At 35.9% G+C, this 18,655-nt stretch overlaps 1 protein-coding gene across 3 annotated transcripts; it reads right to left on the bottom strand.

Annotated features, from left to right (window-relative positions):
• Window positions 1-5,157: 5,157 nt before the first annotated feature.
• Window positions 5,158-16,914, bottom strand: LOC112177185 (protein ALTERED SEED GERMINATION 2). Of its 3 annotated transcripts, none has more exons than XM_024315420.2 (20): window positions 16,687-16,914; window positions 16,491-16,559; window positions 15,222-15,299; window positions 14,636-14,770; window positions 14,440-14,547; window positions 14,182-14,310; window positions 13,629-13,744; window positions 13,423-13,540; window positions 13,073-13,178; window positions 12,839-12,984; window positions 12,579-12,755; window positions 12,372-12,482; window positions 11,340-11,451; window positions 9,720-10,072; window positions 8,552-8,642; window positions 7,990-8,085; window positions 7,834-7,904; window positions 7,607-7,734; window positions 6,719-6,831; window positions 5,158-5,480 (listed from the first exon to the last, which is right to left on the bottom strand). In XM_024315420.2, exons 1-19 carry the CDS (start codon window positions 16,756-16,758, stop codon window positions 6,744-6,746), a joined length of 2,304 nt encoding a protein of 767 aa, XP_024171188.1. In that variant the 5' UTR covers window positions 16,759-16,914; the 3' UTR covers window positions 5,158-5,480; window positions 6,719-6,743. The 3 variants fall into 3 exon arrangements, with proteins under 3 accessions (XP_024171188.1, XP_024171189.1, XP_024171190.1); XM_024315421.2 differs by having other exon boundaries at window positions 6,719-6,825; window positions 16,687-16,912; XM_024315422.2 differs by having other exon boundaries at window positions 12,579-12,746; window positions 16,687-16,911.
• Window positions 16,915-18,655: the final 1,741 nt, after the last annotated feature.

Here is an 18,655-nt window from a genome sequence, read left to right as displayed (position 1 = left end):
CGGCCTCTCCCACCACACTCTTTCTCAGGGCACCCTCCTCATCCTCTCTCCCCACCCCTCCTTCAAATCAACTCCTCCAACCACGTACTTCCCCCACTTCTATCCCTGAAATCACTGTCGATCTCCACCAACACCCACATCCCTGTCGTCGATCTCTTCACCTCCCGAATCCCAACCTTCCAAATCGCCGGCCTCGCCATCCCCATCACAAGCGGTGACTCTAAGAAACTCAAGGGCTGCTCTCTGTCGCCGGCGATGTCAGCGGAGGAGGAGCTTGGTCGCAGCAAAAATAGAGTCCTCCAGCTGATGGCGCCGGTTGGTCCTGTCGTCTCGTCGATCGCCGGCTCCCGCTCCAGCTGAGAAGCATTAGTAGGCTGGGTTTCCGGCGAGGGAGCTGGATCGCATAAAAGTCATCAAATTTCCTCAATTCAACACATGCAAACCTATCACAGAGAGTTTCAAAGATCCAATTCATGAATCTCAGAAATCAAAATCAGAAATCCACTTAATGTCCAAAGGCCTCTTACTTATCAAGGATCACTGTCTGAGTCGCCTGAAAATACCCAGAACCCGTCGGACCCCGGAAGACTTCTTTCCTTCGATTCTCCTTAGCAAAGCTCTTCTTCAGATAACTAACACCACAGAAACCTCGGGAATGTCGAGAGGAAGACTCTCCCCATCGGTGCAACACCAAGATGTGACCGGAATCGAAAGAATAAAGAAGATGAAGAAAAAAGAAGAAGAACAGAGAAGAACGGAGAAAGAATAAGAAAGGAGGGCTGAGGAATTTAGTTATGTTTTTTTTTTTCTTTTTTTTTTCACGAAATGACCATTTTACCCCTGATAGTGGGCCCCGAACGTAAGATTTAACGTCCAAATTGGACGGAGCTTCGAGAATTGGACACGGCTGATGAAAATTGAGAGTTCAGGGGTAGTCTTGATGAAATTGGAAGTTCAGGGACTAATATGAAGAATGAGTGAAAGTTCAAGTAGGTAAACAGGAATTAATCCTAAATATAAGAGCCTATTTTTCTTGTTTTTCTCTTGACCCCCACATTTTGAGTCTGTCTGAATTAGCCTCAAGCTCATATATATATATATATATATAGGCAAGATAATATCAAGCCATATATATTTAGGTAACGAATCTTCGCATGTCAAGGACTTGGGAGTTTAATAGGCAACATTATTTATCCGATTTCATGGCTTCGGATACTTTAATCACCCCCACATTTGGAGCTATTAAATGTCTCTTTATTCTTGATCAAAATTAAATTTGATCATGGAGGTACATCGAATGTTCATTTTCTCAAAGCATAAACCGAAGGCAGCAATTAATGAGATAATTTTTCAGGCATCAGCATAAGGGACAATATCGAGGCATCAATGAATAAAAACCGCATATATATATATATATATATTTTTTTTTTTTTTTTTTTTTTTTTTTTTTGAAGCAACATTGACCGAAAGGCAACAAAAATTCGAAAGGCAACCCAAAACCTAAAGGCAGCATATGGAGCTAACCATCTGAGCAAATATGGCTAGGGAACCATGTTTAAAGACTTGTTGTCTCTGCATTATATCCGGAAGCACCAATAATATAGAATCAGGCAATTATTTTCTCGGTAACCAAATTCTCAAGGCAACTATGTTCATTACCATTTAAATATTGAGGCAACCCCTATTACTTGTAGCCAAATTTTAAGGCAACATTTTTCAAAGGCATCAATCGTAGGGACATAATAATATTCTGAGGCATCAAATTACCATAGGCAACCGTCAATTGACAAAATAATTTCTCGATGCATTATTCATGATAACACATTTATTTTTCAGGCAAACGAGGCATCATCTTAATCAAGAGGCAATGGAAATATTGAGAGGCAACAACTTTATTATTTCTGAAGAAACAATAATCCGAAGGCAACATTTCAATTTTTTTTTTCTTCCTTGAAGAAAAATACTTCGAAGGGACGTATTCCGAAGGCAACAACAAAGGAGCAACTTTTCAAGTTATAACGGTAAAAAATATATTAATGCATAGAAAATAATTATGGTTCAAATCATATAACAAAGAGAATTAAAAACTCTTGCTAAACCATAAGGTTAATAGCAATGATGGAAAATAAATAGTACGAAAATGGTAAAACGATATTAAACACAAAAATTAATATAGAAAAGTAAATGTGCGAAACGGGTAATTTTTAAGTTACAAACATAATTCCTTTGAACAATGAAGCGAATGCAAATAAAACTAAAATTAATGGTAGCACACAACTCAAAACATCATTACACCATGCATTACTAACTGAAAAATGCACATTATAGGATCAACATTCAAATGTAGAACTATTTAGTTATAACCTAACGCCAATAACAACTCAAAATCTATAGGCAGAAATTAAACGATCATAAGCCATAAGCAAATAAAATGTAACCAAAACTTAATGTAGTATTAAAGTGCAATCAGTACTTTTGCAATCAATAGAAAGCCAACTAATCACATATAATTCCAAATCAAACAGTTCCTATTGCAAAAAGCAACAACTAATTCATAAATGTATCAAGATATAGTGATCCTTCATTCTCAAAGAAAAATTTCAGTAGTTCTTTGCAATTCTCGGAGTTGAAAGTAATATATTTAATGACAGAGAATTATGTTCACTCAATGAATAAAAGACTTATCTTTATGTCCAAGATTTCCACAAGGAAACATCCACCAACAAAATCTACTCTTAAGATTGTTGGAAAATTTGATCGATGGATGCTGTTTCGGTCACCAGATTTCACCTCCTACAAGATCTCAAAAATACAATATATTAATAACAAATAATAATCATAATATTATTGTCATAATAGATTAAATAACATGGATTATAGAACTTATCTTTTGGATTTATAGGCTTCCGAATGACACATTACTCGAAAAGAGTGATTTTTTTTCCTTTGGCATTATGAAAGAGCAAGAACAAGGAACACTCTAGAATATGTACATGAACTCACTAGAGAAATGGCTACAGAGAGATGGAAATTATTCTATGCACCGACGGTATAAGTGACCCAACCCTTATAAAATAATCTCAACCCTTGATATTTATTATCAACTTTATTTTTAATAAACAAAAAGTGTATTTAATGCAATCTAACCATTCATTTATGTTGGTGCAAGTGCACGGCGGTGCATTGAATAATCTCTCACAGAGAGAACTATAGAAGATAATGAATTTCATTGTGTGTGTAAGACCAAGAAATGATAGGTATATATAGTAGATGAAAAGGTTTGGAGATATTATGCAAATTTAATAAGATAATTATTGTAATATTGTAACTCCCATAATAACTTTAATATGCTCTAATTATGAGCATAATGAATTAGTAACATTTAGAATAAATGAATAATAAAAAGTTTTTCAATGAATTTGGTGTTACACAAAGTATTTTGAAATATCGCCAACACATAGAACAGTGATACAGATGCAGATCGCTCTCTATAGCCTGAAATTCTCTCTTGGCCTCATTCCCTCTCACTGAAACTTTGCGAATACTCGACTCTCTTCTTCAACTCATTCTCCAATAAAATCCTCTTTTCTCTTCTCTCTTGGCCTCCAATGCCCTCTCTTTGTCCTCCACAACATTATGCAATTTCTTCGTATCCTTAGCAAAGGAGCTACCAGCGCAGCTGATTCCTATCGGAAGAGAGGCAGCTGTTTGTGAAGCTGGCGTCCGAGTAGAATGGTATTGATGGTGAAGGTGGCGGTGGGTTCATTGACGGCTATGATCGGTGACTGCCTCTAGGATTGATGGTTGGGCAGGAATGGTGCCGAGGTGGTTGCAAGTGGAGAAGGGGGGAGGAGAGGGATGAGAGATTATTGGGTTGAAAATGTGCACGACTGCACATCCCCATCAGTTTGAAAATTCAAAACTTCGCTTGTTTCCTTCTCTCTTGCTTCCCTCGCAAAGTTCATTTTCTCTTCTTTTCTTTTTAATTTTTAAAGTCCAAAAAAAAACATAACTGAATCTGTTTTTCTTATCATGACCAATAAATTTCGTGCAACATATTTGATCGATAAACAAATTATACTTTCAAGACAATCGTATCACACTTACTGATCACATCTCTTACATAAATAAACACTTATTGCTACACATACGTGTCAAAATTAAACAAAACTAAAAATGAGTTCAGCCTAAACACTAGTGGTCGAAGGTTCTAATTGCAGAGACTTCTAGTGAGACATACGACCTCAGTGAGTGTTTCTTACATTCTCAATGGGAGTTGTTCATACGTTCTTATTTGTCCAACATAATATGGTTCTCTACTTCTCTATGGCGGTATGACCTCTGTCCTACATTTGGGGGAGGGGGGGGTGGGGTTGTGTGTGGCAGCCATATTCCTTGTACTGACTGACGTGTAGGTGGATATGGTGGTTGTTCGCGTGGATATGGTGGAGACGAGCCCTCACCAGTCATAAAACTGCCGACCCGGAAGGCCTACCGGAACTATGTATGATAAGGACAATATGAAATTTCTGGACACCAAACAAGTCTCAACCGCGTGCTAAAGAGTAAAAGTTGTTTATTAAACCAAAGGTATTCGATAAATTCAGAAATTACCCAACCAAAGCACCGCCCTGCGCAAACTCGCTATCACACTACATTATTTTACGTACTTTCCTTCATCCCTAACTCAAAATCACATAGGAACTATCCAATCATGCAAAGATGAAATTTTAAGTACATTGTTTACAGTCATAAAGTAATGATGGTTGTATGGTCGATTATATCACAAAAAATGCGTCTTTCCTAATTCCTTGAAGTTTTTTAACTCATGATGCACACATCAAACAATTGTATGCGTCGAAGGGGCAACAGTGGGAGTGTTTGGTTGGGATAAAAGTTGAAATTGCAAAACGTATGAAGTTGCAATCATAAAGGATTATATTTCCAACCCTTCCACAGGTCGGGGCTGACAACTATATTCCCAACCTGACGTCATTGGCATGACTAACATAACATACTACAGCTTCAATCAGCAAGAAGTGAAGGATCACAACGAAAACAGGTTCAGTGAACATATGTTCACTTGCGGAAATCAGATCAAACAAAACAAAAACAAAACTGAGTTGGTAATATATACATATATAGTTATCAACTCTATTACCCAAAAAAGAGTTCTCTGATTTCTTATACTGTACACAATATTGACAATAAGGAAGAATCAAAATAAATACATAGTAAGCATGAGAGCAAAAAACAACACACAGACCGAGAGCATTCTCAAGTTGAGAATCTCTACTATACTATACAGGCAAGGAAAATGCTTGGAGGGGGATAATGACAAATTGTAATGGGGAAAACTTTACAGCTGAACACAGCATAGCAGTGCCTCTCTATTTTTGCCTTATTTAGGGCTATCCCATAATGCTTTCCATGATCCGCAAGATTCCTGATTGTCTCATTTACAGTTGAGCATAATTTATCTGTAACAACAAAGAATCATACACATCTTGTCAACATCTATAAAACCCATTCTCAGCTCAAGGTAAAAAAAAATGTCTGCAGACTTCCAACGTCTACCCATCTATCAAATGTAAACTTGAGGTTTCAAAGTGACACAAAGCATGACCTAACTAGGCTAGTGCAGAGTCGTTAAACCATAACAGTTTCTTATCAAAATATGGTCACACTAACTTTTTTTTATTTTTTTGGGTAGATGGTCACACTAACTCTACCATTTCACAAACTAAGGAATTATATTATCCTTCTACCCAAAAATGATAATGATCATGATAACAATAACGAGGTTTCAAAGTGAACAAAGCATGACCTGACTAGACTAGTGCAGAGTCCGTTAAACCATAACAGTTTCTTATCAAAATATTTTGGATAGATGGGGGCATGGTCACACTAACTCTACCATTTCACAAACTAAGGAATTATATTATCCTTCTACCCAAAACTAATAATGATAATGAACCAAGCAAATCCATAATCCCAGTAAATAAAAGTTAGAGGAATAAAATTTTGGGAAAATTGTTTGGAAGTCATTGAGTGCTGATTCCAATTTTCAAAGGTTAAAACTTGACGGATTTGGATTTTTGAATGAGAAATTTGACCGTCTCTGTCTTTGTTATGAGTAATACTAATAGAGCCAGTATCGACTAAAATAAATTCATAAAACCTTTGACTCTTATTTGGATCACTTGTAACAAAATAATGTGAGTAGATAGTTTGAATAATAATAATAAACAATTAAACATCCTCAAACAATTAAGCTGTTGAAAAAGTTGTAGCATTTACACAAGAATTCCTTATATCTATAAAGGAAATATACTAGGCTAAAGTAATTTTCATAATTCAACAACAGTATGGTGGAACATAAGCTCACAGTCAAAATTTGAGTCTAACATAACTTTAAAACTCTAACTGTATACCTTGTATCAATCCCCATATTCCTTTTTTTAAGACTATTTTATCAGATTTAAGTCCATGTGTATGGGTATATATACTGTGTTTGTCTGGTCGTGTGCCCGGGCACATACAATTGGAATACAAATTACAACAATTCAACACTTCAAATCAAAACTGTGACGCATCAAGCTAAGGCCACTACATTGAAATTCTTAACTCACTATGATGCCACTCACTGGTTCATGTACATGAAACTCTGGAAGAACAAGAATAAAATGATTTTCAGAGATTAAGATATGATCTTTACCTCCATGCTCCAGTTATAACCTTGTTTAGCTCTGAGCACACTCAAACGGGTGCAAGCTTCCTTCAGTAAATTCATGCATTCGAAAATGCTCCAAAATTTCAGAACGGCTGTACCTAGCAAAAATTACATTAGTCATTGGATGAAACAAGATACATGGGTAAGGCTACATTTAGACTACCTGAAACATCTAAAACACCATTTGGACAATCACAAATTTGCTTCAGTCATCTTAATCTCAGGGTTTGAAGCATAGACCTCATACATACTAGGTTTGAAGTTTCAGGCTAGAATAAGAAACCAGTCGTTAGCAAAAACATGAATATGCATGAAGCTATCATGCATGAGAACTTGCAGAGTTTTTATAACTGCATAGTCATCTCTATATCAGAGGTTGAAGCATAGGCCTCATACATGTTCAGACTTAGTCAGTTTGAAGTTTCAGCTTCCAATGGAAACCCTCGGTCGCCAAAAACATGGATATGTGTGAATTGAGCCCAGCATGCATGAGAACTTGCAGTGCTGAATAGCTACAGTTCCCTGTGGAACATTCTATAAAAGGCTCAGGAGAAGGAGAGAACTGGAGTGGGAATCATGGAATATACAGTTTGATAGGCATGCTGTTTTATAGGTTGTATTGTATAACTCACCGGTACCAAAAAAATCTGTAAGTTACAATCCGTACCACTGACCTAGATACATGGCATGGAAGTTTGCTAGCAATAGTAGCAAACATGTGGGCAAACTTGCCAACCGAATTTCAAAACAAAAATGAATGAAAACCATATGGAAGCACGGACCTTTCCTTTTATAACATACAAAATCAATTTAAAAAGAAAAAAAATTCTTTACAGAAAGTGGGGCAAGAAATCAGAATCTGATAAGCCTTACAGGATGGTTTCACGATTATGGCTTAATCTGCGCTGATTAGCTGACAAAACGCTAGAAATGTTAGCAGTTTCTGGTCCAGCCGCTCCACCAGCTACAATAGATGGGACCGAAGCACTTGGGGTCCATAACTACAACAATCAACCAGAAAAAATATCAGAATGTTTCCTTACATCACCCAACCCCAATCAATAAAAAAAAAATCAAAACAGTGAGTTCAGAATACGCACCTTTATTGTACTGTCAATCCCACTAGTTGCCACAACACAATCGGAGGGATGGCACTGTACACAGTTCACAACTGCAGAGGAACATGAAAAATTGTTATGAAAACACTACAGAAAGTTGCTACTCCCATTATTTTGTGCTGCAGGGAAAAGAGTTACCAGCTTCATCTCCTTGAAGCATTTTTATTAGTCTGCCAGTTCGTTTCTCCCAGATAAACCATCTGCCATCATCACTTCCACTAGCAACATATTCACCTGCAAATCAATACAGAAAACAGTATTTATGATTATAACAAGCTTCCTGAAAACTCAAAACATTTTCTTTTGATATATTACTAATAACTGAAGCAAACAGTCAAGATCACGAATCTTGGCATCATCAATATGCATGATGGGAGGGCATTGATGCATTCATGTGTGCGAGCGCCCGCGCTCTTTGACCTCTTATAAAAACCATAAACTTAGAAATATAAAGGAAGATAAATCACAAAGAAAATCTAATCACCAAATTTTGAAACACAAATATAGCAAAAAGCTTGTCATGAGGACTTCTATAACAAGACATTGCGGGAAGCACTCTAGCACAGTGCATAAGTAGAGAATAGAGGTATGCGGGTCATTTACCAAAAATCCAAATTTTTACATTGAACAGTAACATTCAACCCTGAAGAATGACTGAGGACTCATAATATTGCATGACATCCTTATCCCTAAGACATACCTCTCTGGCCAAGAAAGCTGGCTTGTTTTATGTCAGTTCCAACATTACAATGACCGACATATCTCTGTTTCATATCAATAACTGCCGCAGGCTGCAACATATAATGAAAAAGAAATGACACGTGAATTACATTCATTTGAACAGACTATTTCATTAATGTTAAGGAAAAAAAATAGGATTTAAATTTGAGGAAATCCTGCATGAAGAAAGGTAATTTGACCAACAATACAAAACAACCAGTGCGAAAATAAAATGAAATTCCCTATTGCTGAGGCTGATTCAGAATAGAGAAAGAAAGGGGAACTAAACCTAACTCATGACAACAACAGCAACACCACCACCACCAACAACAACACAATGTGCTAGGCATAACTAAAGTCAACCTTTTTTTTTCAATTACAACTATAGGCCATAATACTGAAAGGCCATGCTAAAGATGCCATAATTTCTTGTGCAACATTTAATCAAATTATGTGGCATTTCTTTAACACACCATGTCATGTGGCGTTAAAACGCTGGCTTGACACCATGTCTCTAGCAATGTCCAATGTCTAAATACCCCATCGTGGTTAGATGAGCTAAATGAAAATGTGGTTCATTTAACATTATTAATTTTAAAACCGTATTACCATAAAGCCACTTTATAGACAGTCTCACATAACAAATATCCAAAATAACTGATAAGAGGAAACCAAATAATTAAATCTAAAATATTGAAGTAAAAGATGATATCCTATGCTTCTGCCAACCCTACAAAAGTCAATTTATCTTCATGCATCCTTCGTTAAAGGGCATAGGATCACCAAAATAATACGGCAGATGAAGAATATTTGATGTGCATCCAATGCAAAAATCAGGTCGAAAGAAACAAATAGGTGACAAAAGTGAACCACTTTTTACACTAAACAGTGATCCATACTTTCACCAGTTGGTTGAAAGATTAAAAACAATTGTAATCAAGCCTTCAAAAACATAGCTAAAAAGATATAACTTCGCACAGCTCCGTATAGAATAAAGCCTATGCAAAAGCGACTCAACAACATAGGTATGTCATCTACATTTCTTTATGAAAAAATATATAAAATATTAAAAGAAAAAAAAGTGACTCAACAAAACCATTACATATCACCAATCTGGAAATAGTTTACACCATAGGTATGAAAAGGACCTGATACGGGAGTCTTTCATTTTGAGATGATGATGAAGGTGATCCACAAGAGCCATTTGCCCCTTCAACTTCTCTAGAAGAATCACTTCTTCGATGAATTCTCAGATTTACACTTCCATGTAGAATATTGGGCTCGATATCTTGCTCTTCATCACCTGAGATGGACGTTTCAAAGTCCAACTCCAATTCCTCGTCATAATCAGAATCCTCTCTTTCAGATCTTGGACCATCTTGTGAAGCTTCACTATTACCCTCAGATCGGTAAAGTATGTCACTAAGGGATAGCACTCTTCCACCCCGAGGTTCAGACCTGGGTGCCCCATCATTTGGCTTACCATTTCTCTCAGACTCAGCTAATCAAAGAACTATACAGTTAATAATACATAACAAGAATAAAGATAAAGATGCAAGAAATAATGTCCTTAATATTCTCAATCTATTCATTTTAAGGACGATTTGCAGTAGACTTAAATATTTGAATGAGTAGCAGTGACTCAGTGAGGTACATTTGATCTCTTTATATCACTACTATATTTAAAGGCTTCCTTTAACTAAGTTGAATCGAACGGTAAAAAAATTGCAACTTTTTCTCATGTTTAACTTGATGACAATACACTGATTTGAACAAACAGCTTTTTCTGTGTGTTTTTCTAGATGGTGAAACTAAGGCACTGCTCTTATTATTGGACATAGAGTCTGGGAGTTCCAACTCTTCAAAAATGGGAAATCAACCAAATAAAGGAGAAAACATATCTATAAAAAGCAAAAATGGCATCTATTTAAAATAAACATTAGTGACGTAGCATTGACCACCCAACCAGGCTGGAGAGAAAGGTGAAGAAAAGGATAATCAATAATTAGGTTGATGCATATTTTCCCACCATATTAGAGATAAGGTTATTAAAGCATGAGTAAGTCCTAAAACAGGTCAAGAAATAGGGGCACTGACTATCAAAGAAAAGACAGATTCCACTCCTTTCCAACTACATTACACCATAGAGTTTGTATGACACTTCCACGAAAAAACTTCGTTGGACACCTAAGGATACAATAATTATGTCCACCATGTCAGCTCTCCCCATACTCTTCCTTAGGGAAGGGGGAAACCCTCCTCATAATAAAACAATTTCATACTAGGAAAATTTGTAGAGTTATCAAGGTGTTCAATTATCTTTGTCAAGAAAATGAAAAAGGTTATATTTTCACTTTTAATTTGACTTCACTAATATATGGTTCATTCCCAAGACTACATATTCAAATTCAGAAGATCTTTATCCAAATGAACAAGACAAATATATCAGCAGGCCATATATCCAGATTTAGGATGTTGACATGCCAGATATGGACGTGTCTGTGTTAACAGAAAAAGTAATGTCTGTCTACAACAGAATATAACAAATTGTAAACAATACATTACTCCGGTATGCTATTACCCTAGTTATCTAAAGGTTTTAGTCTCAGTTCAACATATAGAGGCCACATCGTTACTACGCTAGATAAAATTAACAGCTGAATTAAAAATCTATAATCCTGCAGTAAAGTATCAAAGGATGCACTCAAAAATATACAATCTACTTTACTGGGAATCAAAGAATGCACAACACACTCAAAGTCACAAACCTGCAGCAAGCTTTCTTTTTACACTCTCCAATTGTGCTGTTACCTCAGGATTTGACGGAGCTAAAGAATGCGCTGCCATAGCAAATTCTACAGCTTCTTTATGTTTGGCCAACTGCAAGAAAATAGCATTCATCAATAAAAAAAATACTTTACCAAAAACAAAGACAGGTCCAAAGTCCATACTTATCAAACTTCTCTCACTTCATTCATGATCAAACACATGTTTCTTAGCTATATACAGAAAACATATAATCATAAAGTAGTTTATCAAGCCAAGCTGACAACATTTTGAGAGCAAGAAGCACCAGATATTGCATGAATATGTGATTATACTCTGGCAGAGATATGACGGGGTCTATTAAGCCATTGATGCCACGACTTTATATCTGCTATAGTTTCCTTTGAAGAATAGTATCAGGAACCCAGATGCGTAAAAATAATAAACAGTATTTTCCTTTTTCTTTTTATTGTAACAGATAAACCCAATTCCTTAAGAAATTTGTTCACAGCATTGCTCCTCAAAATAACTGATAATTAGCTTCAAACAAACCCTTGCTTTCACTACAGGTCTGTCAGCAAGAGGAATAGGAGGCAAAAGTGTTTTACAATGCTCAACTATTTCAAATTGGAATTAGGATAACTGTATTAAGTAAATGTGTATCTGAATTTCCACTACCATATCCACAATTGTCGAGTTGAAAAAACCGTCTAAAAGAAAGCTTAGGTAACTATATGGTTATAGATAAGCTACATGTTTCCTTTCCTTATGTTTATTATAAACTTTTCCCTACTACAATTCCTTGCATATGTTATGGTAAGTGGAAAAACAAAGGTCAAAAGAATTTATATATTTGGCGTTATCCTTTGGTGGCAATATTGCATTAGCTTTTAAATGGAAAATTACTTGATCAATCTTATCTGTATATATGAGTACAATTTATTTCCTAACTCCAATTTTCCTCCACCCCTAACCCATCCAACAAAACAATAAAATCTCAGACCATCATACATTCAAGTGCAGTACAATATTACCTGTGATAAAGCTTCAGACATATAGTAATGAGCTCTGAAAGAGGAGTTATCAATTTTCCGGGCATTATAGCAATCTCTTATAGCCATATGAGCATCGTTTTTCCAATTACGCTGGAAAAGAAAAAAAGGGAAAGAAGTAAGCCCCAGAGAATCTTAAATTAAGGTACCATAATCCAACCATGTAACTTTGCTTGATATCAAAAGAACCTTCAGCAACAATGCGGCACGAGTACAGAGACAATCATGCCTTAGTATGGGCCCAATATCGCGACCATATCCATCCAGCACCTCATTGCATGCCTCAATGCCATGATAAAAATTCCCCTCCTCCAAGGACTTCTCAGCAATTTGAGTTAGTCTACTGCATTTTTCATGCTGCAGCAACTGTGTTAGATACTAGCTATGACCATCTTGCAGAAAGATAAAAGTAACAAGAATGACCAAAATCCAGAAGCAAAGATGCACACCATAGCAGTGGCCTTGCGTCTTTTAGGAAGACGACTTCTGAAGACACTGGATGCTGGTTGCTGCAGTTCTAGCCCATTCAGTATAGGTATGAAGCTCATTATCTTTGAAGCATCTCCTGAAGTATACTGCACAGCACTTCCACCAGCTGCAAATTGCAAAAATCAATTTAAATTATTAAGCTGGGTTTTTTCATATCATACCATTTTTAAATTATTCCAGGCTGATTAAAATACCATGATTTACGTTCATCAAATATACATGCTCCCCACTATAACTAAGTAGAACCTCTTCTCCATCTGGGCTAAATGTAACGTGAGTTAAGTGCAAGCTTGTACGTCCCTGAGAAATTACATTAGAATAGCATTAAATGTATGTTTTGCAAGCCAATTGCTATAACTTCAATTAGTAATTAATATCCAGAAGTTTCATTGGCAATTACTTTTTCCTATTCTAGAAAAAATTGGGTGCAAGAAACAGGATGCACCAAAGAGCTTTATGTTTCAAAAGGTAATAAAGTTCTTCTAATTCTGACACAAGGATCATGATCAAATTTCAGCAGTTTAATTAGGAACTGTAAACTAACACGATCAGAGAGATGCATTGGACAGAAATAGTTAACACAAGGAGGTGGAGATGTCCTTTTCCGGCAGGATGTCAGAGGAGGCAGCATCCTTCTATCATATAAACGCGCAAATGCATCACTGCAAAAATTCAGAGAAGACAAATTAGTTGAAATAGAAAGAGTAGCTGAAATACTTAACCTCGTTGATAAGAATCAACAACAAATACCTCCCACCAACTAATAGCAGATGAGGCCTAGTGGAACTGATATCACAAGATTTTAGAGCAAATGTTTGTTTCGGGGGATCAGCTAGTGACTTCTTTGCTCCAGACCGCAAGTCAAGCTGCAATAAAGAACTATATGTGAAATTGATTCTAGGAAAGGGACCAAAAGAGAGACACCTAAGATTCTGGCTTCCAGATATAAGCTTACTGAAGAAAAATGCAGCAAAAAGAGCTTCATATTTACACCAGAAAAGTGATCTATAACAAATATTTAATGCAAATGAAATTTTACATTTAGGCATCTATTCTGGTGCCTGGTCAACAGAGCTAATTTCCTGTGGTGGAAACTGTGGAATCCAGTTTTCAATGTCTTATTAATGTCTACACAAGGATAGGACCTATTTGGTGGTAAATGATGGAACTTACATAAATCTCTATCAGAGGAACTTGTGAAGCAACAAGAGTTTATATCTCTTACCGAAGGTCTAACTAATAAAACTACAAAAAGCAACTGGGGTTTTCATCTTATATAAAATGAATTTGAACAAGCACTTACTAAAATGTTGCGACATTCTTGATGAGCAGATCCAGCAGGAGGGCAAGAAGTACCCTCTCGAAAGTCATGCTGTCTCAAAGTTCCATCTTCACTTGCACTCCATACCACATTGGGATTCCCAACTTCAACCTAAAATAAAGAAATGCAGTGAGTACAAGATCCCAGCAAGTAAATATACATGAAACAATGAACATCCCCCCACAGAATAAGTATAAAAATGAATTGAATGTATACTTTCTCTAAATCCGAAATTCTTACAGCTAACTTTTTTACTCTTCTTGTGTGACATTGATACAGAGCTGATGGAGGAACTGCATTATCTTCAGGTCCTCTCCCACTTAACTGAGACAAATTAAATAACCGAACCTGCAAAAACAGAAGGGCATATAAATGCTAGTTAACTATGAGCAAATAGAATTAGCAATTAACCACTGAGCAAATGTTAAAACATTACTTCTGCATCTCCAGCTCCAGAGACAACAAGCTCATCAGAAGTTTCAGGGACAAATTTTGTACAAAATATGTTTGCACAGTGCCCAGTCTCAATAGAATGCAAAAGCTTCCGACTAGAGTAGCTCCAAATATTTATCTGCACAACATGGAGGTATTGACAATTTTTTGCATGTTGCAAATGCATATATAACTTCAAGTCTCGAAATTTCATCTTCTTTGATTTTGGACCTTAGAAGCGTTACCAAGTTCTTAACCACAATGACAACAAGATCATCACATTGAATATAGCTTATGTTAAGCTCCATATATCTCAATACATAATTTTTAATCCATGCAGAGATAGTAACAGAAAGCGCATGTAATAAAATATGAAAATAATTTCCACAGAAAAGTTTTTGATACGTACAAAGCTTCCAGGATGAAAGTAAAAGTACTTTTGATTATGAATTATGTCCTGAACACATCATGCGTGAAGATTTCCTTCCATAATTTTACTCTTCCTATTCATTATGCTAATGTTTCTTTCATTTAACCTATCTATCACCTGGGATAATGTGAAGTGACAATATAAGATAAGACCAGCATACCCGTGTGTCGTCTGATCCAGATACTAAAAGTGAACCTCTAGAATTCCAAGCAATCGAATTAACACAACCCTGATGCCCCTGTACACCAAAAGGAGATAGGTATAGAGAGATGAATACTTAATCAGGGTGACAATGCACCACCAGAGGGTCATAAAACGACAATAGTAGAAATTCCAGCTTAAATAACAATAATGATAATAATTTACAAATGAAGAGAATTTTTCACAAATGTCTCAATAAAATGCATAAACAAAGATATCTGATAGGGGAATGAAGATTTGTTCATTAACATCAGTAACCATAGCAAATAAGGTAAATACAAGTTCATGACATTACTCCAGAGTGAATATAAGATGGCCACCATTTCAGATTTTCTAACCGCATCCTTCACTACATAAGCTTATCCTAATCATTATACAAGTTTGATACCAATAAAACTTGAGCGCCAATATTGTACCATTGCTTTTGTGTATATATGCCAGAAGGGGGTTTCATCTATACACTACTTCCATTTACTTAAAACATTTACAACAGTATATTTATCATCAAGTTCATAAAATGTCTCGGGGAACATGTAAAATGATGAACACTGGTATAATATCTAGGACCTGAATCATAAGTCATAAAAAATGACTTTAACCCCATGTGCAAGAGTTTGATCTGCAGTTATCACCACCATGAAAAGTTCACCCAGCTGCCCCACAACTTTTATTACAATGTCCAACTCAACCTGCGATAGCTAATGGGAATCTCCTACTCGAGCACAAAAACAGTGGTGTCTCCCAAATTAGCGATCTAATTCAGTATCATCTTTAAGCGACTCAAGACAAACAATTTCATCGTATTCAAAATTCATTGCGTTTACATTTTCTTAACTGATGCATAAATACCTACATCCACAGAGAACTAGTTAAACAACGTTAACTTTAACTGCTAAAACACAAAGTATTCGACTGAAGAACCAACTCCCAAAAAAGTCCGAGCGTCTGTACTAATAAGCTCTAGTTAAATTCAGTTGAGAAGCTTACAAGAAGAAATCAAAGGCCTTAATTATACCAATAAAATCCCTTAATTTTGCAGTTGGTGGCAACAATGAGATTACACAATAGAAGATTACACAGTCTTTACTTCACACTGCATCTACAGCATTACATTATTAACAAACCAACAAAATTGATAAAAATTAAAAAATTAAAATTAAAAATTAAAAACACAGAGAAAATGAATGATGCATATTTACTAAGAGGAAGCGATGAAGTTGAAGCAAACCTCCAACTCCGTCTCCTGAGAAAGCCGCCGCACCAATGACGAGTGCATCTGCAAGCTGTGATTAACATCCTACACACACCACAAAAAAAAAAAAATCATCATCATCCACAAAGCTCCAGCAATCAATCAAAACCTAAAAAAAACAATCACAGAATCGAAACCCTATCCGGTCAAGAATCGAAGAAGCACTACTCACTTGGCGAACGTCGAGGCATCGGCTCTCAATCAAGTCGTGGATGTTGCCGTCGTGAAAAGGCACGGCCTCCATTGACGGTCGTGAAAAGCTTCCGATAATCTCTGATTGCTTTGCTTTAGTCCCCCCTCTACTTTTTTTTTTATATATATATAATTATTTTCCGGATTTAGACGAAATGATGATGATGATGATGATCCTTTAATAGGGATAGTGGTTTTTATACGAGTCTCTCTCTCTGTGTATTTCGGGTGTGGCCGTGTCGCGTCGTAGCACTCACCCTTGTGCTTTCTAGTGACTACGGCCTCCTTGTGGGGACCTCATGTCACACGTCACGTTTTTGTAACCGCCAAAAAAAGTTCTAGTGTGAAGGACCAAACGACGACGTCTCATTGAGCTGTGCGAACTGCAAAGGAGGTGGGGGAATGTGGGATGTGTGAAGACATATAAGGCCGATTCGTGTGACCAAAGTTTGCCGTGTACATTAATCGTAGAATTGTTAGAGGATGGAGAGTATGGATGGAGAATTTATTCTTGATGCTCAAAAGAAAATACGAAAAAAGAAAGGGTTATAATAATTTTCTAACTCTAAATTGTTGAACTTTATGAGTGAAAGTGAATTTGTGAACCTATACTCGTACACAAAGCATTAAAAGGTGGAAACTCTTGAAGATTTGGTTCTCTTTGAAACAGGTTATGATCACTCATACTTAGGGCTGTCAATTCCGACACGACCCGATAACACGACTCGAAACCCGCACGAAATAAAGCGGGTTGAACCCGCACGATTAAAAAGCGGGTCAGCCACGGGTCAACCCGCCATGACCCATTTAATAAATGGGTCGGCCACGGGTCAACCCGCCAACACGAAGTGAACCCGTATAACCCGATTATGCTATATTTTATCCTGAAATTTTAGACGTTGGGAGTATTTGATCATAGGATTAGACAATTTGAAATATTTTTCTTTATAATTATTGGATTTAATTATTTATGAATTATATATAATTATTTATATTCTTCGTCTTGTGGAGTTTTTAGCGAATTTAATCAATTTATGCATTTTTTTGTTAAATGGGTCGCATTGTTAACCCTTAAATGAGTCATTTTGTCAAACACAACACAACCTATTTATTAAATGGGTTAAGCGGGTTGGAAACGGGTAACCCGTTTAATAAATGGGTTGGGTTTGGGTTTAAATTTTTGACACGATTTTTAAATGGGTTGGGTTTGGGTTTGTATCTTGCAACACGATAAATACCTTAACCCGACACGAACCCAACCCGACACGACCCATTGACAGCCCTACTCATACTACATTGGTATGTAGTTTTACCAAATAGGAAAAATATCACATATGGTCAATGAATCATAACTCATTCGACACTTAAATCACTGTACTTTCAATAATATCACTTACCTCACTCACTTTTATATCTGTCTTTCACTTAACTCATTGTCGTCAATTTTACCATTAAAATCCATTAAAATTGAGGGTATATTTGTCTAAACACTAAAAAAAATGCATTTATAACTTTAAAAATTGAGGGTATATATTTTTTTCAAATTATATTTAAATTAAAATAAAATCTTTTTTATTAGAAATTCCAGAAATTTAAAAAAAAAAAAATTTAATGAAATAATTTTAGAATTTTTTTAACTTAAAAAATGTATTTTAAAACGTTTTGACAAATATACCCTCAATTAATCGCTTTTAACGGTAAAATTAACAGCAGTGAGTTAAGTGAAAAACAGATATAAAAATGAGTGAGTTAAGTGATATTGTTGAAAATACAGTGAGTTAAGTGTCGAATGAGTCATAACTCAGTTACTATTTGTAATTTTTTGCCTACCAAATAACCATTTCATTGTGCATCGCTATGATAAAATTAATTTTACTGTGGACTTGAAGAGTTGAACATGAACAGAATTCAAAGTAAATTTTTCATAGTAGAGCACTTTTGATTTTTCG

This window comes from Rosa chinensis, chromosome 7, assembly GCF_002994745.2.
Source record: "Rosa chinensis cultivar Old Blush chromosome 7, RchiOBHm-V2, whole genome shotgun sequence".
In the NCBI taxonomy this organism is placed as follows: Eukaryota; Viridiplantae; Streptophyta; class Magnoliopsida; order Rosales; family Rosaceae; genus Rosa; species Rosa chinensis.
The sequence above is the reverse complement of the archived record's forward strand: the minus strand, read 5'-3'. Positions and strand labels throughout refer to the sequence as shown.